General features: G+C 38.8%; 1 protein-coding gene across 1 annotated transcript in view; it reads left to right on the top strand.

Annotated features, from left to right (window-relative positions):
• The window catches only part of Maoa (monoamine oxidase A), a 76,745-nt gene extending 64,352 nt beyond the window's left edge, over positions 1 to 12,393 (top strand). Inside the window, exons 9-15 of the mRNA XM_021262560.2 lie at positions 172 to 268; positions 3,788 to 3,841; positions 5,810 to 5,867; positions 7,038 to 7,135; positions 8,891 to 9,002; positions 9,725 to 9,787; positions 9,977 to 12,393. Coding sequence (XP_021118219.1) covers positions 172 to 268; positions 3,788 to 3,841; positions 5,810 to 5,867; positions 7,038 to 7,135; positions 8,891 to 9,002; positions 9,725 to 9,787; positions 9,977 to 10,123 — 629 coding nt within the window. The 3' untranslated portion in view covers positions 10,124 to 12,393. The remainder of the gene's footprint in view (positions 1 to 171; positions 269 to 3,787; positions 3,842 to 5,809; positions 5,868 to 7,037; positions 7,136 to 8,890; positions 9,003 to 9,724; positions 9,788 to 9,976) is intronic.
• The last annotated feature ends 5,013 nt before the right edge of the window (positions 12,394 to 17,406 follow it).

The following is a 17,406-nucleotide window of genomic DNA, read 5'->3' as shown; positions in this document are numbered from 1 at the left end:
GACATCCCTGTATAGTCAGTGTGAGTATTAAAAAGAAATGGCCTCTAGAGTTGAGACAAATATCAATTGTGTAATATTTGCATTCTCTTAGCAAAATAGTTTATGTGTTTTATATGTGTGCTTCTCTAATGAGGCTAGTCTCAATTGCCTGTTGGTTTTCTCCTGGTTAAGATTACTGTGGCTGTATGATCATTGAGGATGAAGATGCCCCAATTTCAATAACCCTGGATGACACCAAACCAGATGGATCAGTGCCCGCCATCATGGGGTAAGTTAGAGCTGCATGTTCTGCATTTTCCAGATTGTGTTGGTGTAGATGCTGGCAAAGTATAATGCTTTGGAATTGAGCTAAAGAAATTATAAATAACGCTACAAAACTATCTTGTTTCCATGTATTAAAATATTTTTAGTAATAGTTTGTGTGTAGCACAAAAACACTGGGAAACTACTAAAATTTTTAACTTGTGTCCATATATTCCTTTCTCCTATAAAACTTACATGTTGAGGATGGAGTGTAAAAAGCAGTTTAGATAGGTAGTATGGTAGTCAACCTTGCCTGGAGGCAGAATATTCAAAATCATTTGGAAAGAAACTGCTCTATCTCATAAAACCTTCTGAATGCAGGATTTCAGGGCTTTGTCTTTTTCTCCATTCCATACACCTGCTGCATAACAATGTTAGCTGTTACCCTGAAATATAAGATGGCTGACTAATTAGGAGGCATAGTTCAGTCAAGCCAAACCTCGGATGGATGGCATAGAACTTTTTCCAGTTGATTACTCCACAATTATCCTTCATCATGGTACTTCCCTTACCCTTAGAAGTGCATGGATGATGTAGGGCATGATTCAATGTCCCAAAGAGGGGAGCTGTGTGGAGGGATGAGAGGAGAGGAGAAGAGCTCTCTTCTTTTGTGTCACCTGCCTTTTGGAGACTAACAGTCCAGAGAAGGAAATAGGAGCTCTGCAAAGGAAATGTAAAGGTGGGTCACAACTCCCAGTTGCCTACCTTTGGCCCTTCACAAAAATCATAAACTCTATCTTACCACACTCTAAAAACAGAACACCGTTTCAGAAGCAATAAAGTGACTTTTAGAGACCAGTGTATATATTTATGGAGTACAGTAATGGTGTTTCAGTACACATCTGCATTGTGAAATGATCAAATCAGGCTAATTAGCATATTCATCACCTTAAATAGTTATCATTTCTTTGTGGTAAAAACATTTACAGTCCTCTCTTTTAACTATTTTGAAATATACAATACATTATTATTACCTATAGTCACTCTACTATGCAAACAGATCACCAGAACTTATTCCTCCAGCCCAACTGAAACTTTGTACCTATAGACCAGAAAATATGTCCACGCAGTTGTTGAAGACAACTAAGATATAAGCTCTATGCTTTCTGTTTGCCTGAGAGCAGGACAGAGATTTACAGACCAAAGGTTTCTCTAGCCTTCCCCCATCCCCTCCTGAAGACAAGATGCAAATTTTCCTTTATTGGAAACAACCTGTAACCAGCTCAGAGACAGAGCCAGATGAATCTTCAAGCACATTTTCCTGCATTAATGTCTTCCCAAATACTCACACCTTCCTATAGTCTTCCACCTTTGGATGCCTAAAACTACTCTCCTTTGGCTCTAAAATTTGCCATTCTTTGTTGGATATACTATATAAGCCAGACTCATAAACCACTACCTTGAGTTACTTTTCAGCAAAGTGTTTTCCACATGACCTGCACCACACATGATAACAAACTTGGTTATTATTGTCTTGCTAAACTGTCTGATGTTACATAAGTCTATCCCAGCTCTGAATCTACGAAGGTATACCTATTGACCAGCTTCTCTCTTATTTTATCAAGACAATTACCTCCATCCTGTACTTTGTTCTTGATAATGAAAACTTTGAAGATATGTGGCCTCCACAATGCTCTTTGCACTTGTCCACGAAAGTCTCAAAGACAGAGGTGATAATTGCCCAGCACTAAATCTAATAACTATCACCTTTTAGAAACTGGAAAGGACCTTGCACTTTAGAACTGTAAAATGTCCCAACACAAAGCCAGCATTTTTAATTTCCACAATAAACTACCAAATAAAATTGAAGCACATTTCTTCATAGTTGAACCAAAGAGGTTATTTCATTCATGACCTGAGATTTGACAGAAATATCCAATACTATCTTATTGTTAGTAAGGAACTTATAGTTCCTTTGGAAAGGAACGTAAAAACCATACAAGATGAGTTGATTAAAAAGGTTGTTAGATAAATCATCTAATCTTTCATCAGATATTGCTGATTTTCTTTTAAATACTGTGTAAGTCTAAACTTAGTGATTCTTGCATAAGCCTAAAATGTAACTGAAATCATTAATAATGAGTGTTATTAAAGTGTTAAATAAAATTATGACTATATCCCATAAAGTTCAATAGTTCAAATTTCTTAAATAGACCTCGACTTCCTCTGAAATAACTATTCTCTAGGTTAACACACTTTGTAATTTTGCTTTCTAGAATGATCTCAAATCACAACCCTAAAGGAATTGCCAGTACAATTGAGGAACAGTTTAATTTGGGGGTGAAGAAAGGAGGAAATACTGTTTCAGCCCTAATATACTTTTCTTTTTGGTGTAGAACAGCAACAAAAAAAATACAATCTAAAAGCGTTTCTTTCTTTTCCGAGCTTGGAATGGAATCTAGGGCTTCATGCATGTGAGGCAAGCGCTTTTTTCCCCTGAGCTACATCCCCAGCTTCATAAAAACTTTTTTAAATGGAGAATTAACTACATTGTCCTTAGAGCATTTGGACTTTTTATTCCTGTGCTAAGCACAAGCACTACCACTGGGCTATACATCCCTAGCACTCATTTGGATTTTTGAAAGCTTTCTAATAATAGTTAAGAATTTTATGTCACAATTCAATTACTTAAAATATACATTCAGTTAGTAGTATTAATATAATAAGTAGAATCTATTTGATTTAAAGGAAACAGAATATAACCGAGTTTTACTGAATTAATTTTTTTGAGGACTGTGGTTAAGCCAGTTTCCCAGGAAGCTGACTCACAGATGGAGATTTAGTCACAGCAGGTTTATTTGGAAGTGGTCTGTGCATTATTGCCTGTAGGGGAGGGGAATGAATCAAGATCATGCTGAGGGAGAGTTGGGATTTAATGTTGTTCACTAAAGGCCTCAGCCACCCCCTAGAAAGCTCTGGAGCTAGGCTAGCCTTTCAGAGCTGTCCTGAACTGAGCTGAGGGGATTGGCCTTACCCCACCCCAGAGCTGATCATTTAGTGCCATTTGCCTGGCAGGAAAGGGTGGAACTTTTCCCCAGACATTTCTGCTGCTGCTGAGTATAATTGCTGGGGAGTTCACCTGTGAGTGAAGGGTACTGAATACTGGTCCTGAAGCGGGGGCTGGGGGGCCATCATAACATCCACTATGGACCCATATTAATATTTGGCCAGCTTTTATCAAATGTTTGGCAAAAGATAGCACTCATTGCCAGGATAATCATTTAATACATTAATTTACCCAACATTTGATTTCATACTGTATGCCTACTGCATTTAAGCTTTAGGAGTAAATTACTGTGTAGGAGGTGACCTGTTTAGGAGCTCATAGCCTAGCAGAGTTTTGGACATAGAGGGAGGTGGAAAACAATATAGCATTTAGTAGAGGGGGAGGGTTAGGTGGCAGTAAAAACACTTCAGAAAGAAGGAGCATCTCATAAGATAAATGACTATTACCTGATCATTCAAATCCCCCCTCTCTTTCCAGCTTCATACTTGCCCGGAAGGCTGATCGACTTGCTAAGCTCCATAAGGAAATAAGGTAAAGAATTTATATCTGGAAAATCTACAAAAAGTTAACTTTATACTGTTTATTACACTATAACAACAGTAGACTGGCATTAGTAAAAACACAGTACTTTACAAATATTCTGAACCCCAATAAATCATTCTTTCTGTATTTTGTTATGACCCCCATATCCCACCCTTTTGGCCATATGCATGTATTAATTTAATTTTACATATTTGTGTTTTTCGTACAGTGGTTGAGAGGTAGAGTTTTCCTGTAAGATGTTATGAAGAAAATCATAGAAAACAAACTGACCAAAGCTCTCCTGACTTTGGCATTACTAAAAAGTCCCACCTCTTAATACTATCACCTTGGGGATTAAGTTCTAACAAAAGAATTTTGGAGGAACATATACATTCAAACTACGGTAGCTAATTTTTAATAAAGTCAAGAATGACAGATAACACATACTTTTTTAATTACACCACACTAAGGTTGACATTTTCTTTTGGATTTCTTGCTTTCTTTCCTTATTAATAATAAATAAATACCAGCCTGAAGGTAGACATTTGGTTATGATTTCAAAACTTCTCAAAAGTTTTTGTAAGGCAGAAACAAATTTTCTTGACTAACCTGGAATTTAAATATCCACCTTATGTTGTGTGACGTCATCTCAGGGGTGACATTTGTTTGTGCCTTAAAACTTTCCATGGGTAAAGGGCATAGAAATAAGCAATATTTGTAATTCCGCCTCCTCCTTCTGACTTATTCCTCTATACCTATGAGATACAAGTTCTGAGGGTTTTATACATGGTGTGTATTTTGAATAGATTTATAAGCCTCCATTTTGTCCCACATTATCTAAGGAAATTGAGGTTATGTTTTAATATTTTCCAAAGTAATTGGCAACATAAATTATCTATTTTTAAATCTTTTTCTTTTGTTACTAGTAAGTTTGATCTCCCTCCACTACATACTGTATTTTTGACCATTTGTCTTGCTAGCTTTTAATGCTTATTTTAAAGAGTTGAATTAAACCTTTTGCCTTATTTTTTGACAAGTATTTTTCAGTTGCTTGTTAGCCTTTAACAAATATTTGGTCATTTTTGTGTTTTTAAACTATACAAAGATGAAAAAATTAAATATAAAAAGTGTTTCACTGGTTCAGTGTGAACCTATTCAAACAAATCCTGGCATAGAATCATTAATTTCTAAAATGGGCAACTTTAGCAAATCAGACCTTTAAAAAAAATTCACCAGGAGTGGTTGTGAGTTTAAAATGTATCTTCTTTCAAGAATAATTTAATTAAATGTGGCTAGTGATTTGTCAGACATAATATGTGCCATATTTTTTAGTCTTCATTTGTTTAAAGAATTATGATTGTAGCCAAAGGCCATGTTTGAGATAATGTCACACAACATATTGTGTGTACCCCCCAGATATCCTTTGGAGCACAGAATATCCTAGTCCACAGACCATTCTGTTCAAGTGACAGATTATGAGACTGAAATGACTATAACCCTCTTCTAGAATAGCACATCTTATGCTTAGAAGATTAAATGAGTTTTATAAGTTTGTAAATGTTTAAAACATAAAAATAGGATATACTGTTTTGTAAACTTATAAATGGAGTCAGTTCAGAATTCTGTAATTACAGAAAAGTGATGTACAATCAATTCCTGATATTAAATTTAATTTATTTCTTATTTTCCCTGTTTATCTCAGATATCATAGCAGGTAGTGAAAGAGGTGAAAATATTTTTTTTAAAAAGGAAGAAACATTTTATTGACTCTTTAAATCAAATAACCATATTAAGGCATAGAAAGTTAATCTAAATACAGAAACTCATTGATTTGTTTCTTTTGTATAGTTACAGAGAAAGCCTTTGAGTTTCATTTTTCTGTTGTAGATGTGGTTCGTTGTCAGGCACCCTAGAACCCACTGTATTTATTTTTACCCATAAGTTACTACTTAACAATCTTTTGGCTCTTTCTTATAGGAAGAGGAAAATCTGTGAGCTATATGCCAAAGTGTTGGGATCTCAAGAAGCTTTAGAAGTAAGAAACCCCGAGCTTTACTCCCTAGCAGACTCTTCTTTACTTCCTCCAAGTGATAAGCAAAGCAGATTCTGGTTTCCTGACATTCTTAAGAAGGGAATGGAAACAGATGACATTATCTGGAAGGATTAACTTTAGCAATCCTAAAAGACCATTAAAAACTGATGACAGGTGCATGAAATGTCAAGTACAGTTCCTTTGGGCTGGTTAAAGGTTCGCTGAATAACTGGCAGCCAATCGGAATCAGAGGCTGGAGCCGCAGGTAGTATGTCAAGGATGGATGAGTTTGGTTCCCAGCCCAGAACCTCTGCGCTCATGTCTGTGTTAACTGCCTGCAGGGAAGTAAAATCCTAACTATGTTATTATGTGGTGATGATGGCGCAGCAGCGTATACTGACAAAACAAGTTGAATATAGATTCTATGCCTAGGTCAAAGCCACACTAACTTATTTTTCCACATGGAGACTCAGTTCACAACTCATTTAGGAATTTCAGAGCTTTCAGTTCACCACTGAAGCAGTAAGGAGAAGGAAATTATTTCTGAAGAACTCACAAGAGGTGGGGGGTTTTGGGGGGAGTTATCTCTGAATTATTCACACAATAAACTTTCAGAATATAGTATTAGAGAAATAAGAGAAGATTCTCTTATATCCCCCAGGAAACATTTTTCATCTTAATCACCCCTTTTTAGCAAAACTCTCATCATGCACTTTTTCAGCTTAAGAAAGGGATTGTGACAGAAGCTTTTTTTAGGCATTATGCTTCTGCTTCCTCCCTCACAGCCTTTTCTCAGCAACAGTGGGTAGTGGGGCAGGAAAGGCTATTGTTTTAGAGACTCCAGAGATTAGAGAAAATCTTTCTACAAGCTGATTGTTGCTGAGATTTCCTGAAGACATAGCCCTATATTCTTGAGCATGTGAATGAAGATGTCTTCTCTCCCTGATGTTGGGATACTTCATGTGTCCCCTAGTCAAAAGGCTGAAAATAATCAAAGTATCCCTGATTTGCTACTTGGTACCTTACAGAAGATCATTACTTGGTACTATCATGTTTCCCCTTCAATGAGTTAGATAAAGTTTTCTTTTTAATATAAATATTTGAGCCTTTGTTGTTGGTTGGTAGCATTTCGGTTTTGTTTTCTCTTTGGAATCTTCTCCCCACAAACTGTAGCCGGTGCATTATGAAGAGAAGAACTGGTGTGAGGAGCAGTACTCTGGGGGCTGCTACACAGCCTACTTCCCCCCCGGCATCATGACCCAGTATGGAAGGTATTGTCCCCCTATTAATGCAAGACCTAGACCACATCTAAGAGAAACTGTTCAATGAGAATTCCAGAAGCAGCATTCCTATTTGTAACGTTCCAGACAGTTTGTACCTTTCCAGGTGTCCCTAGAAAAACAAAGATATCAACACCTAGAATAATAGCCAAGCACTGGCAAGGACTTCAGATGTCAGGAGTACTTGTGAGATGAAGCAAACTGTGCTGTCTTGCAAGGGCCTTTCTTGAGCTTAGCTTGACATTTAGTCTCACAGGATCACCCTAGCTCCTTGGTACCAGTCACACAGGGCAGTGGATGTGTTTTATGTGTCTTTCTGTCCAGCAGAAAGGCATGAGATAGTCTTCTTGTGGGGGTGGTTCTTGCTGTATGCGGCTAAGGGGTGAGGAGATGAGATACAAATAGGGCCAGGGGTTCACCTTGACTTAGAAGCTCCTTGCTCCATAGAAACCATCATCTCTGTGCCTCATAGGCATAGTGTCCAGAATCACTTGCTCAGTTATAAGAAACATTACACTCAAGGAAGCCCAAAGTGACCACTTCCTACCAGGTTTTTGCAATTCCTTCACAGTCCTTCTGGCCTGGATGTAGTTTATCTGTGTAAGTAGGAGAGGAGACATTTGTAGCATAGGCAGTGTGTGGCCCAGTCCCATAGGTGGTATTACACCTGCATCCTGGTTTCCAGAAGAACAAAGCTAGAATATTAACATAAGGTCCACTGAGAAAGAAGCACTTGTCAACCTTTCCTTTTGGGAGCTTTTTGTCTTTTTCTGTTTTAGGGAATACTGGGGATGGAACTTAGAACCTCACATATTTTAGGCAAGTGCTATACCATTGAGCTACAGTCCCAACTGTGTCTTTTTTCTTAACTCAATCAAACCAGTTTTGTTAGTAATAATGGGATTAGTTCTGGAATGATGATAGAAATCTAAAAGATAGGATAAGGATCAGGAATCGATAAAATTCAGGGCTCCTGATTGAAAACTGAGTGCCAGTGGGTAGAGTGAAGGCCTCTGGGATGGGATTGGGGTGTGCAGTAGGAGAATTCATAAAAGTGATTACAAGCTTGGCAGGAGTCAATTCTGAGAAGGTTGGAGAGGACAGTTGGCTATTTGGTCCAGCTCTGCCTTGATTCTCTTTGGTAGGACCTCTTTGTAAGAAGAGGCCCATTTCCTTGCCCTCAGCCAGTCCCCAAAAATGTTGAGAGAAACTATACAGAGGATGTCATTTAATGAGACACACCATATAATCCCTTGGGTGTTTCCTCTGCCAGAAATGACAGTCAATCTCTGACTTCCCACTTGCCATAACAGCCCCTACTAGAAGTGCCTGCATGGCTGTGTTCTGTGGTTGTGTGTGTGATCTCAAAAAGAATGGAGCCTTCAGAAAGACAGTGTAGGTAATAAAATGGACTGAAATCGGGAAGCACACAGCCAAGAGATCCAATTGTGGATTGGATGCATGTTTTCACATTCTGATTCTGGCTGGCTTGGAAAAGGTCAACATCACATTGAGTGACTGATGATCTGACAGCCTCAATCTCCCCGGCTTAAATGTTCAGATCCTTGTGTACAGTACCAGGAAGCAAGAGATAAGCTAGCCTTTTATCTTGGGCTGTGTAAAATGGGCATTTTGTGAATAATTTGAGTTTCCCTGTATTCTGCAGAGTAAATAAAGGTAGTGATTGGCTCATTTCCCCTCAGCACCTTCCCATATAATCTGTGTAACTTTTTTGTTCCCTTGAAGGGTGATTCGCCAGCCCGTGGGTAAGATTTACTTTGCTGGCACAGAGACTGCCACACAGTGGAGCGGTTACATGGAGGGAGCAGTCGAGGCTGGAGAACGGGCAGCTAGAGAGGTGAGCCAAGGCACTCTCACTCCTGAGTCATGGCAGCATTTTTGGTGTCTGGTTTTTTTTTAATGGCATTATAACATGTTTATGAGGCTGAATGTTTGGGATTTTTTCACTGACACATCATAATTGTACATATTTTTGGAATATGGTGTGATATATCAATACATGCATACAGTGTACAGTGATCAAATCAGGGTAAACATTTCCTTCACAGCAAGCATTTATCATTTATTTGGAACATTTAAGATCTGCTCTTATAGCTATCTTGAAATATGCAATGATTATTGTTAACTGTAGCCACCCTACTGTACTATAGTACACTAGAACTTATTCCTTCTTGAACTGTATTTTGGTACCCATTATCCATCTTCTCACTATCCTTACTCCCTCCTACCCTTTTTGGCCTCTGTTACACTCTCTACTTCTATGAGATTAACCTTAGCAGCTTTTTCATGTGAATAAGAACATTCATTATGTATCTTTCTGTGGCTAGTTTATTTTAGTTAATATCCTCTAAGTTTATCTATGCTGTCATATATGACAAGATTTCATTCTTCTTTATGGCTAATACATTTCTTTAGCCATTCATTCTTTATCTCTTGACATTGAATCTGTATATCTATTTCTCTGCCCCTCACTCATGGGGCTCTTCTATGAACATAGTACTTTGAATCTGTTAAAACTATACAGCCTTATTTCACAATACCATGGTCACTTTCTTTCAGGTTTTGAATGTTCTTGGGAAGGTGGCCAAGAAGGATATATGGGTACAAGAACCTGAGTGTAAGGTATGTCTGACTGCTCCATCTCCGTAGACTAGTAACAGGACATAAAATTCACATCTCCCTTCTTTTAGCCACTGATTTCATTATAGACGCACCTATTGAGGGGATATCCATGAACAATAGTACAGACTGGTTTTGTTTCTCCTTGTCGGAGCAAGAGTTTTCTGCTAATAAACATGTTCATTCATCTAGGATGTTCTATCGGTTGAGATCACCCATACCTTCTTGGAGAGGAACCTGCCTTCTGTGCCTGGCCTTCTGAAGATCATTGGGATTTCAACCTCTCTAACTGCCTTCTGGTTTGTGTTACATAAGTACAAGCTACTGCCACAGTCCTGAAGTTTCTGGCTTCCATCTTACTCGTTCTCAGCACCACCAATCACCATCAAAGGGAAAATGTAATTGAATTAAAGGCTGTGTTATTGGGCCATTTAAGTGCACTTGATTTAAACCCTCCTTAGTTTATTCTCAGTCTGTGTTAAAGTAAAAACAACTCAAAGAATTACCTAATTAATATCCGTAAGATCAAGTTCTATATTGTCTATGTAGGCTAATTCTTGTTAACTTTGTAGACTAAAACCTTGTGATTGCTCTGTTGATTTCAAGAAATGTTCAAGAGAAGCAACTTTCTTTCTCTTACCTTTAATGTAAAATATCTGATGATTTCAGAAACAAATTATTTGGTTTTCTCTCTGTAGAAGTGGAGTAAATTAAGACCTAGCCTGTGGCATCTTTAGGGACTGATGAAGTGTTGGTATAGAGCTCAGAGGCTTACAGCTTTCTAGAGTGACCAACTACCACTATGGACCAGGAAATTGTAAATGAAAACAGTGTAGGGACAGGGACCTGTACGCCCTCAGACCAGGATGGAGACATCTTGTGGGCTGCTGCCTCAGGAATCTCCTGACAACTTATAATTTCTGTGAATTTTCTAGACATCTAATCTCAGCACTATCTTATTTGTATGTTTTCCTCTCTTAGAGAGAAGAATGTTTACCAAGCTATAATGCTTAAATTGATTTTCTGTGACTTTCGTGCAGCTCCCTAGATGAGCAGAGTAAAATAGTGACAGGGCTGCTCCCTAGGAAGTCTCCTTGACTATCTCCAAGTAGATTAATGGCAATGGGTGTCTTCCTCCTTTTGGAATGTGGCTAGGCATCAGTCCATCCTTGTCAGTGAAGACTTTCTATGCTGATTTCAGGAAAACATTATTTTTTTCCACTTAGTCCCCAGCTATCTGAAGGCCTCTTAGGGGCATATATTGTTTTTTCTTATGTTCATAGAAGTAGATAGATCTCTTAACTTATATGACTTCAACATAGTTAAATGTTAGTGTGCCAGTTTATCTAAAGTACTGAAATATACATGAAAAATCCCCGATTAATACTTATTGAGACTGTCAAATGTAGAAAGGAAATTAAAGCTATATAACTTCACTTGCTTTAGTTTAGTTTTATAACATAAATGAAATTGAGTAATTTTATAATATGAAGACTAAGTTCTTTCTCTTAGGAATAAAGTGGGCCCAGAACAGTGCCCACCTCTTCTTTTTCACATTTGAAAGACTCAGGTTTTTAAAAGCCCCTTCCAAAGATTTCAAACATAAAACATTTCCTGTTAAAAATTTTTTTATTTAAGGAGAGTTAAATATTGCTAGAGGAAACCAGCCAACCCAAATCTATTAGAACACTAATTTTATCCTAAATGCAAACTTAAGTCTCTGGACACTGATGTGAAGACTTAAGGTTTTCCAATGTTTGCTTAATCCTAAGAGCAAAGAGCTGGATTTTTCTGCCACTTTTTATCTTGAAGTTCAAAGGCATTTTAGCTAACTTAAATTTTGAATATGTTCCAGTATATGTGGAATTGCTGTGTCATATCAAACTGCTGTGAGAAATCCAATCCCTAATCTCTTGCAGTTGTTTCTGTTCACTTACTGATTAACTCAGTCTTGACATGCCTTGAGAAACATCAGTTTAAACTTCTGAACCAACAACAGTTTTAACAGTAATCACATTGTTTTCATATTGAAGTCTTGGATTTTGGAGACCTCCTGAGGGTGCAGTTTCCCCTCTTCTCCAAGTTTTTAGAAAACCAATGAATTCATCCTAATTAGATCCCTCTTAAGCAAGATTTGGTATCAAAATGAATGCCAGTCCAGATGTACCTAGACATGAAATTAGAGCTCAGAACACCCACCATGTGTGAGCTTAACCCCCACAAAGATACCATAGGTCTTTTCTCTGAACCAGAGAAACAAAAGTCATCTTCAGAGGCTTATAGACTCTGGCTCTATTGAGGCATCTCCTTCACAGATCTGAAGTCTATGGCCCCATTCCACAGTTAGGTTGAGAATTAGATTTTTAAAACCCACCTATTTGTCACAATTAACTGCTAAGAAAGGTCTCATATTCCACTGAAGAAAAAACTTGAACAGTTGTGAAGTTTGTATCATTTGATTGTGAGCATAGTGCCTACTGTTCCATATCTGAAATTTGCCCCCGTGCTACATGTGGGAGTATGCATGTTTGTGTGATTTGCCATTGAAATAAAGATGTTGCCTTTGTGATACTGTTTTGTTTGTTAATAAAGTGCACTACTTCCCCTGATTCAGCCTCAGATCTTGTTTGGCTTATAGGTCTTTTTTTTTTTTTTTTTGTACCGGGGATCGAACTCGGGACTTTGCGCTTGTGAGGCAGGCGCCAGAACCACTGAGCTAAATCCCCAGCCCTGGCTTATAGGTCTATTTAGAAGGTTCAGTGGCTTCTTATAGCAGGAGGTTACACTGTGCCATTATCCTCTAGAGTATAGGCTTTAAAAACTACTTGGTATTGAGATTGCAAATTCTCAACACTGGGTTTGACTCTCGTGTTATTGAGGTTGCCTGGGAATGGAGTAAATCCTGGAATACTGTATTCAGCCTGAATGGGCCATGGGTGTGGATTCTGAGCCAAGGCTTCTCACCTAATTAGCTTATACCTTGAGCACATCACTTTGGTTCTCTGCCTCAGTCTCCTCGCCCTAAGGATTTTTCTCATGAGAGCAATATGTAATTTATACATTTTGTTGCTAATACTGTTTCTATTTTTGCCAGTTGGTATGGTAAGATATTTAGCCTTTCTGTGTCTTTGTTCACTCCTTGTCTTAAATTGGGTTCTCTGGAAACAGGTTTTGAGATGCAGAGCTAAGGCAGAAAGTTTATTAGAGACAGAGCTCAGGAAATACACATAAGGTGGTAAGGAAGGCAGAATTGGGCAGGAGGAGAGTGTCTATAATGCAGCAGCAATTGAGGCCTTGGGAAATCCTACCAGGGAGCAGGGAAAGCCCTTCAGCATTGTCCCCATTGAGGAAAGGAGGTCTTGCCTCTGTGTCCCTTTATCAGCCACCCTCTGGGAGAGGGTACTACTGTTGTTGAGGCAAGACCAGAGACAGTTCCTAGTGAGGAAGTAGAGCTGGGAGCTGAGATCAACTTGAATTCCAGCAGCTAGTATGTCCCAGGGTACAGAACCGCAGTATCTGCACCTTTAGTCCCCCAGAAAGTAGAAAATTGCCTTGTCACATGTAAGACATTGTGGACTTCAGCTCTTGTTTTATAGATGGAATGGAGCTATCTCTGAATTTATCCCCATTAGATACAGGGACATTTACAAGGTTGTATTTCTGTACCATACATGGAAAAAATTACCAGGATTCTAAGGAACCCTGGAAATGATTCAATTTCTATCTCATTAAAGGAGTACTATCTACATATTACTAACAAAGATTAAAGGGAAAATATGTCCAAACTCCATGGTCCTTAGAAGGCATATAGCTAAAAATGAATAGCAGCAGGCATGAAACTTGGAGTAGTGGGGAGTGAGGCTGGTGTAGGAAGTAACGTGCCCCTCTAAAGAGCACATATATTCCAATTCCTTTAAATGATTGCTGACCAATCAAAACATCTGGACATTTAGTTTAAGTGTCCAAATTGTTCTCAAGTCCCTAATAAATACAAAGTATCAAGTCCTTTGATAAATACAAATCACTTGAATGATAGATTCTTTTTAGATGCTTTTGATTTTCTTAAGCAACAACATTGGCAACCATTTTGTAAAACTACCTGGAGTGGGTAAGAGAGGCCTTGGTTGGAGGGGCAGAGAGGAAAAAGAAAGACACAAAAAAGCCCTTGTACATTGGCCCTCAAGAAATAACCCCCTCCCCCAGATCATATCTCCTTCTATGTCCACACATGATTGATGAGAATGATGCCAAACTTTATTGGAAAAAGCTCATCTTCGCAATGAGATAGAAATTGCCACTCTTCTGTCAACGTTTCGTCTGTGCTGGCTATGATATAATTCCAATAAACACGACATCAACTTTGAATGGGATAACTTTAAAACCATACTGTTTGCTATGTAGCCATAAAAATCAAGACATGTCCCTTAGCCAAAAGAAGTTACTGAGACGTTGAAGAAGATGAAAACAAAGGAAGGTAAGAGATAATACCAACAGTTCTCCTTCCTCTATCAGCACTCAGGGTTTTCCCTTCTTTGCCCAATGCCATTCTCTCCAGAGTTCAAAAGCAAAGGCAGGTCTAAAAGTGCCAGCTGGTGTGAGCTAGTTGTTTTAAACTAGCCAGATGTCTGAAAGTAGCTTTGGATCCCTCATGTAAAAACATTGGCTTTAAGGAATTTACTGTTCCTTCAAGATGTCCCATGAAACTTCCTAGTTAGACCTCCCTTAATGCACACATAATCCATAGATTATTACTTATTTACACTCCTTCACAGTCACACCTCAATGGAAATAAAGTGTTCCTATTTAGTGAGTGTCAGATATTTTCCGTGAACTGCTGGATTTATGGATAAAATTGGATGGACTGGAGTGGCATGGGTTTATGCTGGGGGAGAACAGAGTGGGGACAAGGAAAGAAGAGAATGGAAGAAGTGCTTAAATGTCCCCAGAGCAGCACACTAATGAGAATCTTGATGGGTTGATGCTACCAAAGTGAACACATGAACCTTGTGTCATTTACTATTCAGATGCTCTAGAGTCTGTAGTAAAAGTGAGATAACACAGGTAAGGGCTTAGCTTACCAAGCACTCAGTGTCAGCCAAACAGACAGAAAGCACTTTTTAAATGTTACTAGAAGTTACCACCTTGAATTTCTTACAATCATTCAACACAAACTTATTGAGTAACTACTATGTGCTAGGTAGGCACCATGCTGTGATTCAGCACAGTCAATTGTAGACACCAAGCAGTATATTCAGTGGGGTTCTGGTCAGTCCTGCTACACAAAAGCATAGTATGCTGTGAACATAGGCAAAGGAAATGAGATTTAAAGAGGGGTTACTCGGGTGTGACCTCAAATCTCCATAAGCATCTCCGTTTGCAGCAAATCAGAAAGGGTTCTATATAGGACAGAGAAAGTAAAAAAATAGATGGCATGGCTAACTGGTAAGGTGGACCACAACAAGCATCACCAATCAGTACTGAATGTTAAGTCTCCTTTGCCCTTTTGACCACAATTCATTCCATCAGTGTTTTATTGTCTCCTTTGTCTGCTCTGTCCTTCTTTGTACTTGGAGATCAACTAAGATTCAAGATCTTCCAGGCCCCCATCTTAGGGGGCTGCCTACATTTGTTTTAAAAGAGCACCATCTTCTGGCCAAATGCTGCTGTTTCCTTCCAATAGAACCAGGATTCAAAATAAGTCTCCTTGGAGAAACCAAGAGATGACACCTTCACCCTGAATTTCCTCCTGAATTTGCCTGTGATCACTTACTTTCTTGTCAGTTGTGACATGGGTCAAAAACGTTCATACTTAATATTTGCAACCTTTCCTCTGCCCTATTCTCCCAGGAAGATTGTTGTTAGAGCTGCTGGGCTCCTCACCCTCCATTGTGTCCATCTGGGCAAAGAGGAAAACTGACAGGAGCTCAGAGAGATGGAATTGCTTTCACCTTAGAAGGGCCAGGGAAGTAATTTGAGGAAATCAGGAGAAGGGAAAATTTCTTCTCTCCAGCAGCCTTGACCATGTAGAGAGACAGGAAGTAAGAAGGGAAGCCCAACTTCTTAAATTTGACCAACAACATGGTATACTGGAGATCTACATGACTCTTCAAGCTTTGTGAGCCAAAATTTTGTTTCTTTTTGACACTGTATTTCTTTTAGACACATTTGTTTCTCTTAGACCACCTTAAGAGGTTCCCAAAATACCCTGGATTATTGGGGGCTATAGAACTTTAAAAAAAACCATACAGCTGGTTGTGCTTGGTATCTTGAGCAGTGGCTGAGTCCCATGGGTTCCATTTATGAGATCTTTGTGGAATTAAAAAGAATCTTAGCAATTCTTCCCTTGGCGAAATCAACATCCTCATTGGTAAACTGTGTATTCCAGTCTAGGCATATACTAAATGTGTCTGGGAGTCTCTGAGATTTACATTAAGGAAATGTGCAAAATGGTCCACTTGCCTGTATATAAATTCCTCTGGCTCCCATGGCCCATGGTATCACATCAACCAGCAAACATAGGAAAGGAAGATATAAGGCCTTTAGATGGGCCCAGTGAGGAGCTGGTATTAGATTGGCCTGGTATTTTGACTGCAGAGCAAACCAGGCTGTGTATTCTAAAATACACTGGGAGATGGAGCCGATTCTGACAGTTCTTAAGAACTCAAAATTCTCAGTATTACTCAATACACTATATGCTACTAGTAAAGTTAGTAAAGTCAGCCAAAAGGAGTGGATGAGGGCAAAGGAGATATTCTCACGAACAGCCTGACCATCTTTGCTATGGCAGCCATTTGAATTTTATGGGCTTTATTGGTGTTTTATTGCCCCTGTAACACATTACCCTACATTTAATGGCTTAAAACAACACAAGCTTATTATTTTATAGTTGTGAAGATCGAAAGTCCAAAATGAGTCTCAGAAGGCTGGTTCCTTCTGGAGCCCCAGGGGAGAATCTATTCCTTGCCTTTCTCAATGTCTAGCGGCTGCCAACATTCCTTAGGTTGTAGCTGCATCATTCCCATCCCTTGTTTGCATAGGTGCATCATCCACTCCTCACATGGATCCTCCTGCCTGCCTCTTATGGGGACCCTTACGATTACACTGAGCCCAGCAGGATAATTTCCCTGTTTTATAATCTTTAACTTAATCATATATGCAGTGTTCTTTTGCCATATAAGATAACATATTCATTGGATCCAGGATTATGATGTGAGCTTCTTCAATGAGGCATCATTCAGCCTACCACATGGGGCTTGATGTTAGTTAAAAATGAAAGCTAAACACCAGCACTGGCCTGTCCTTAAATTCCTGCTATTCCAGGCACCTGAACGTGGAGCAAGAAATCGAACTTTTAACAATTTAGAACTTTTAGGATCTGCCCTGCTCCACTAAGGCCTAGTTTCCCTTTCATTATATCACCCAAGCAGGCCAAGTGATTTTTTAAAAATGCAAATGCAAATCTTTTATAAAATGGAGTACTACTCAGCCATAAAGAGTGAGAAACTAGAGACATTTATAGCTAAATGTATGCACATTGAGGCCATCCTCTTAAGTGAGATAAAGAGGACACACATGTCCAAATACTGAATAGTTTCTCTAGTGTGAGAAACTGAGAGTGTAAA

This window comes from Heterocephalus glaber, unplaced genomic scaffold (genome assembly GCF_053883595.1).
Source record: "Heterocephalus glaber isolate CG9 unplaced genomic scaffold, H.glaber_assembly_v1.0 deba00001547, whole genome shotgun sequence".
Classification (NCBI taxonomy): Eukaryota; Metazoa; Chordata; class Mammalia; order Rodentia; family Bathyergidae; genus Heterocephalus; species Heterocephalus glaber.
This window is presented reverse-complemented; position numbering and strand designations above follow the sequence as displayed.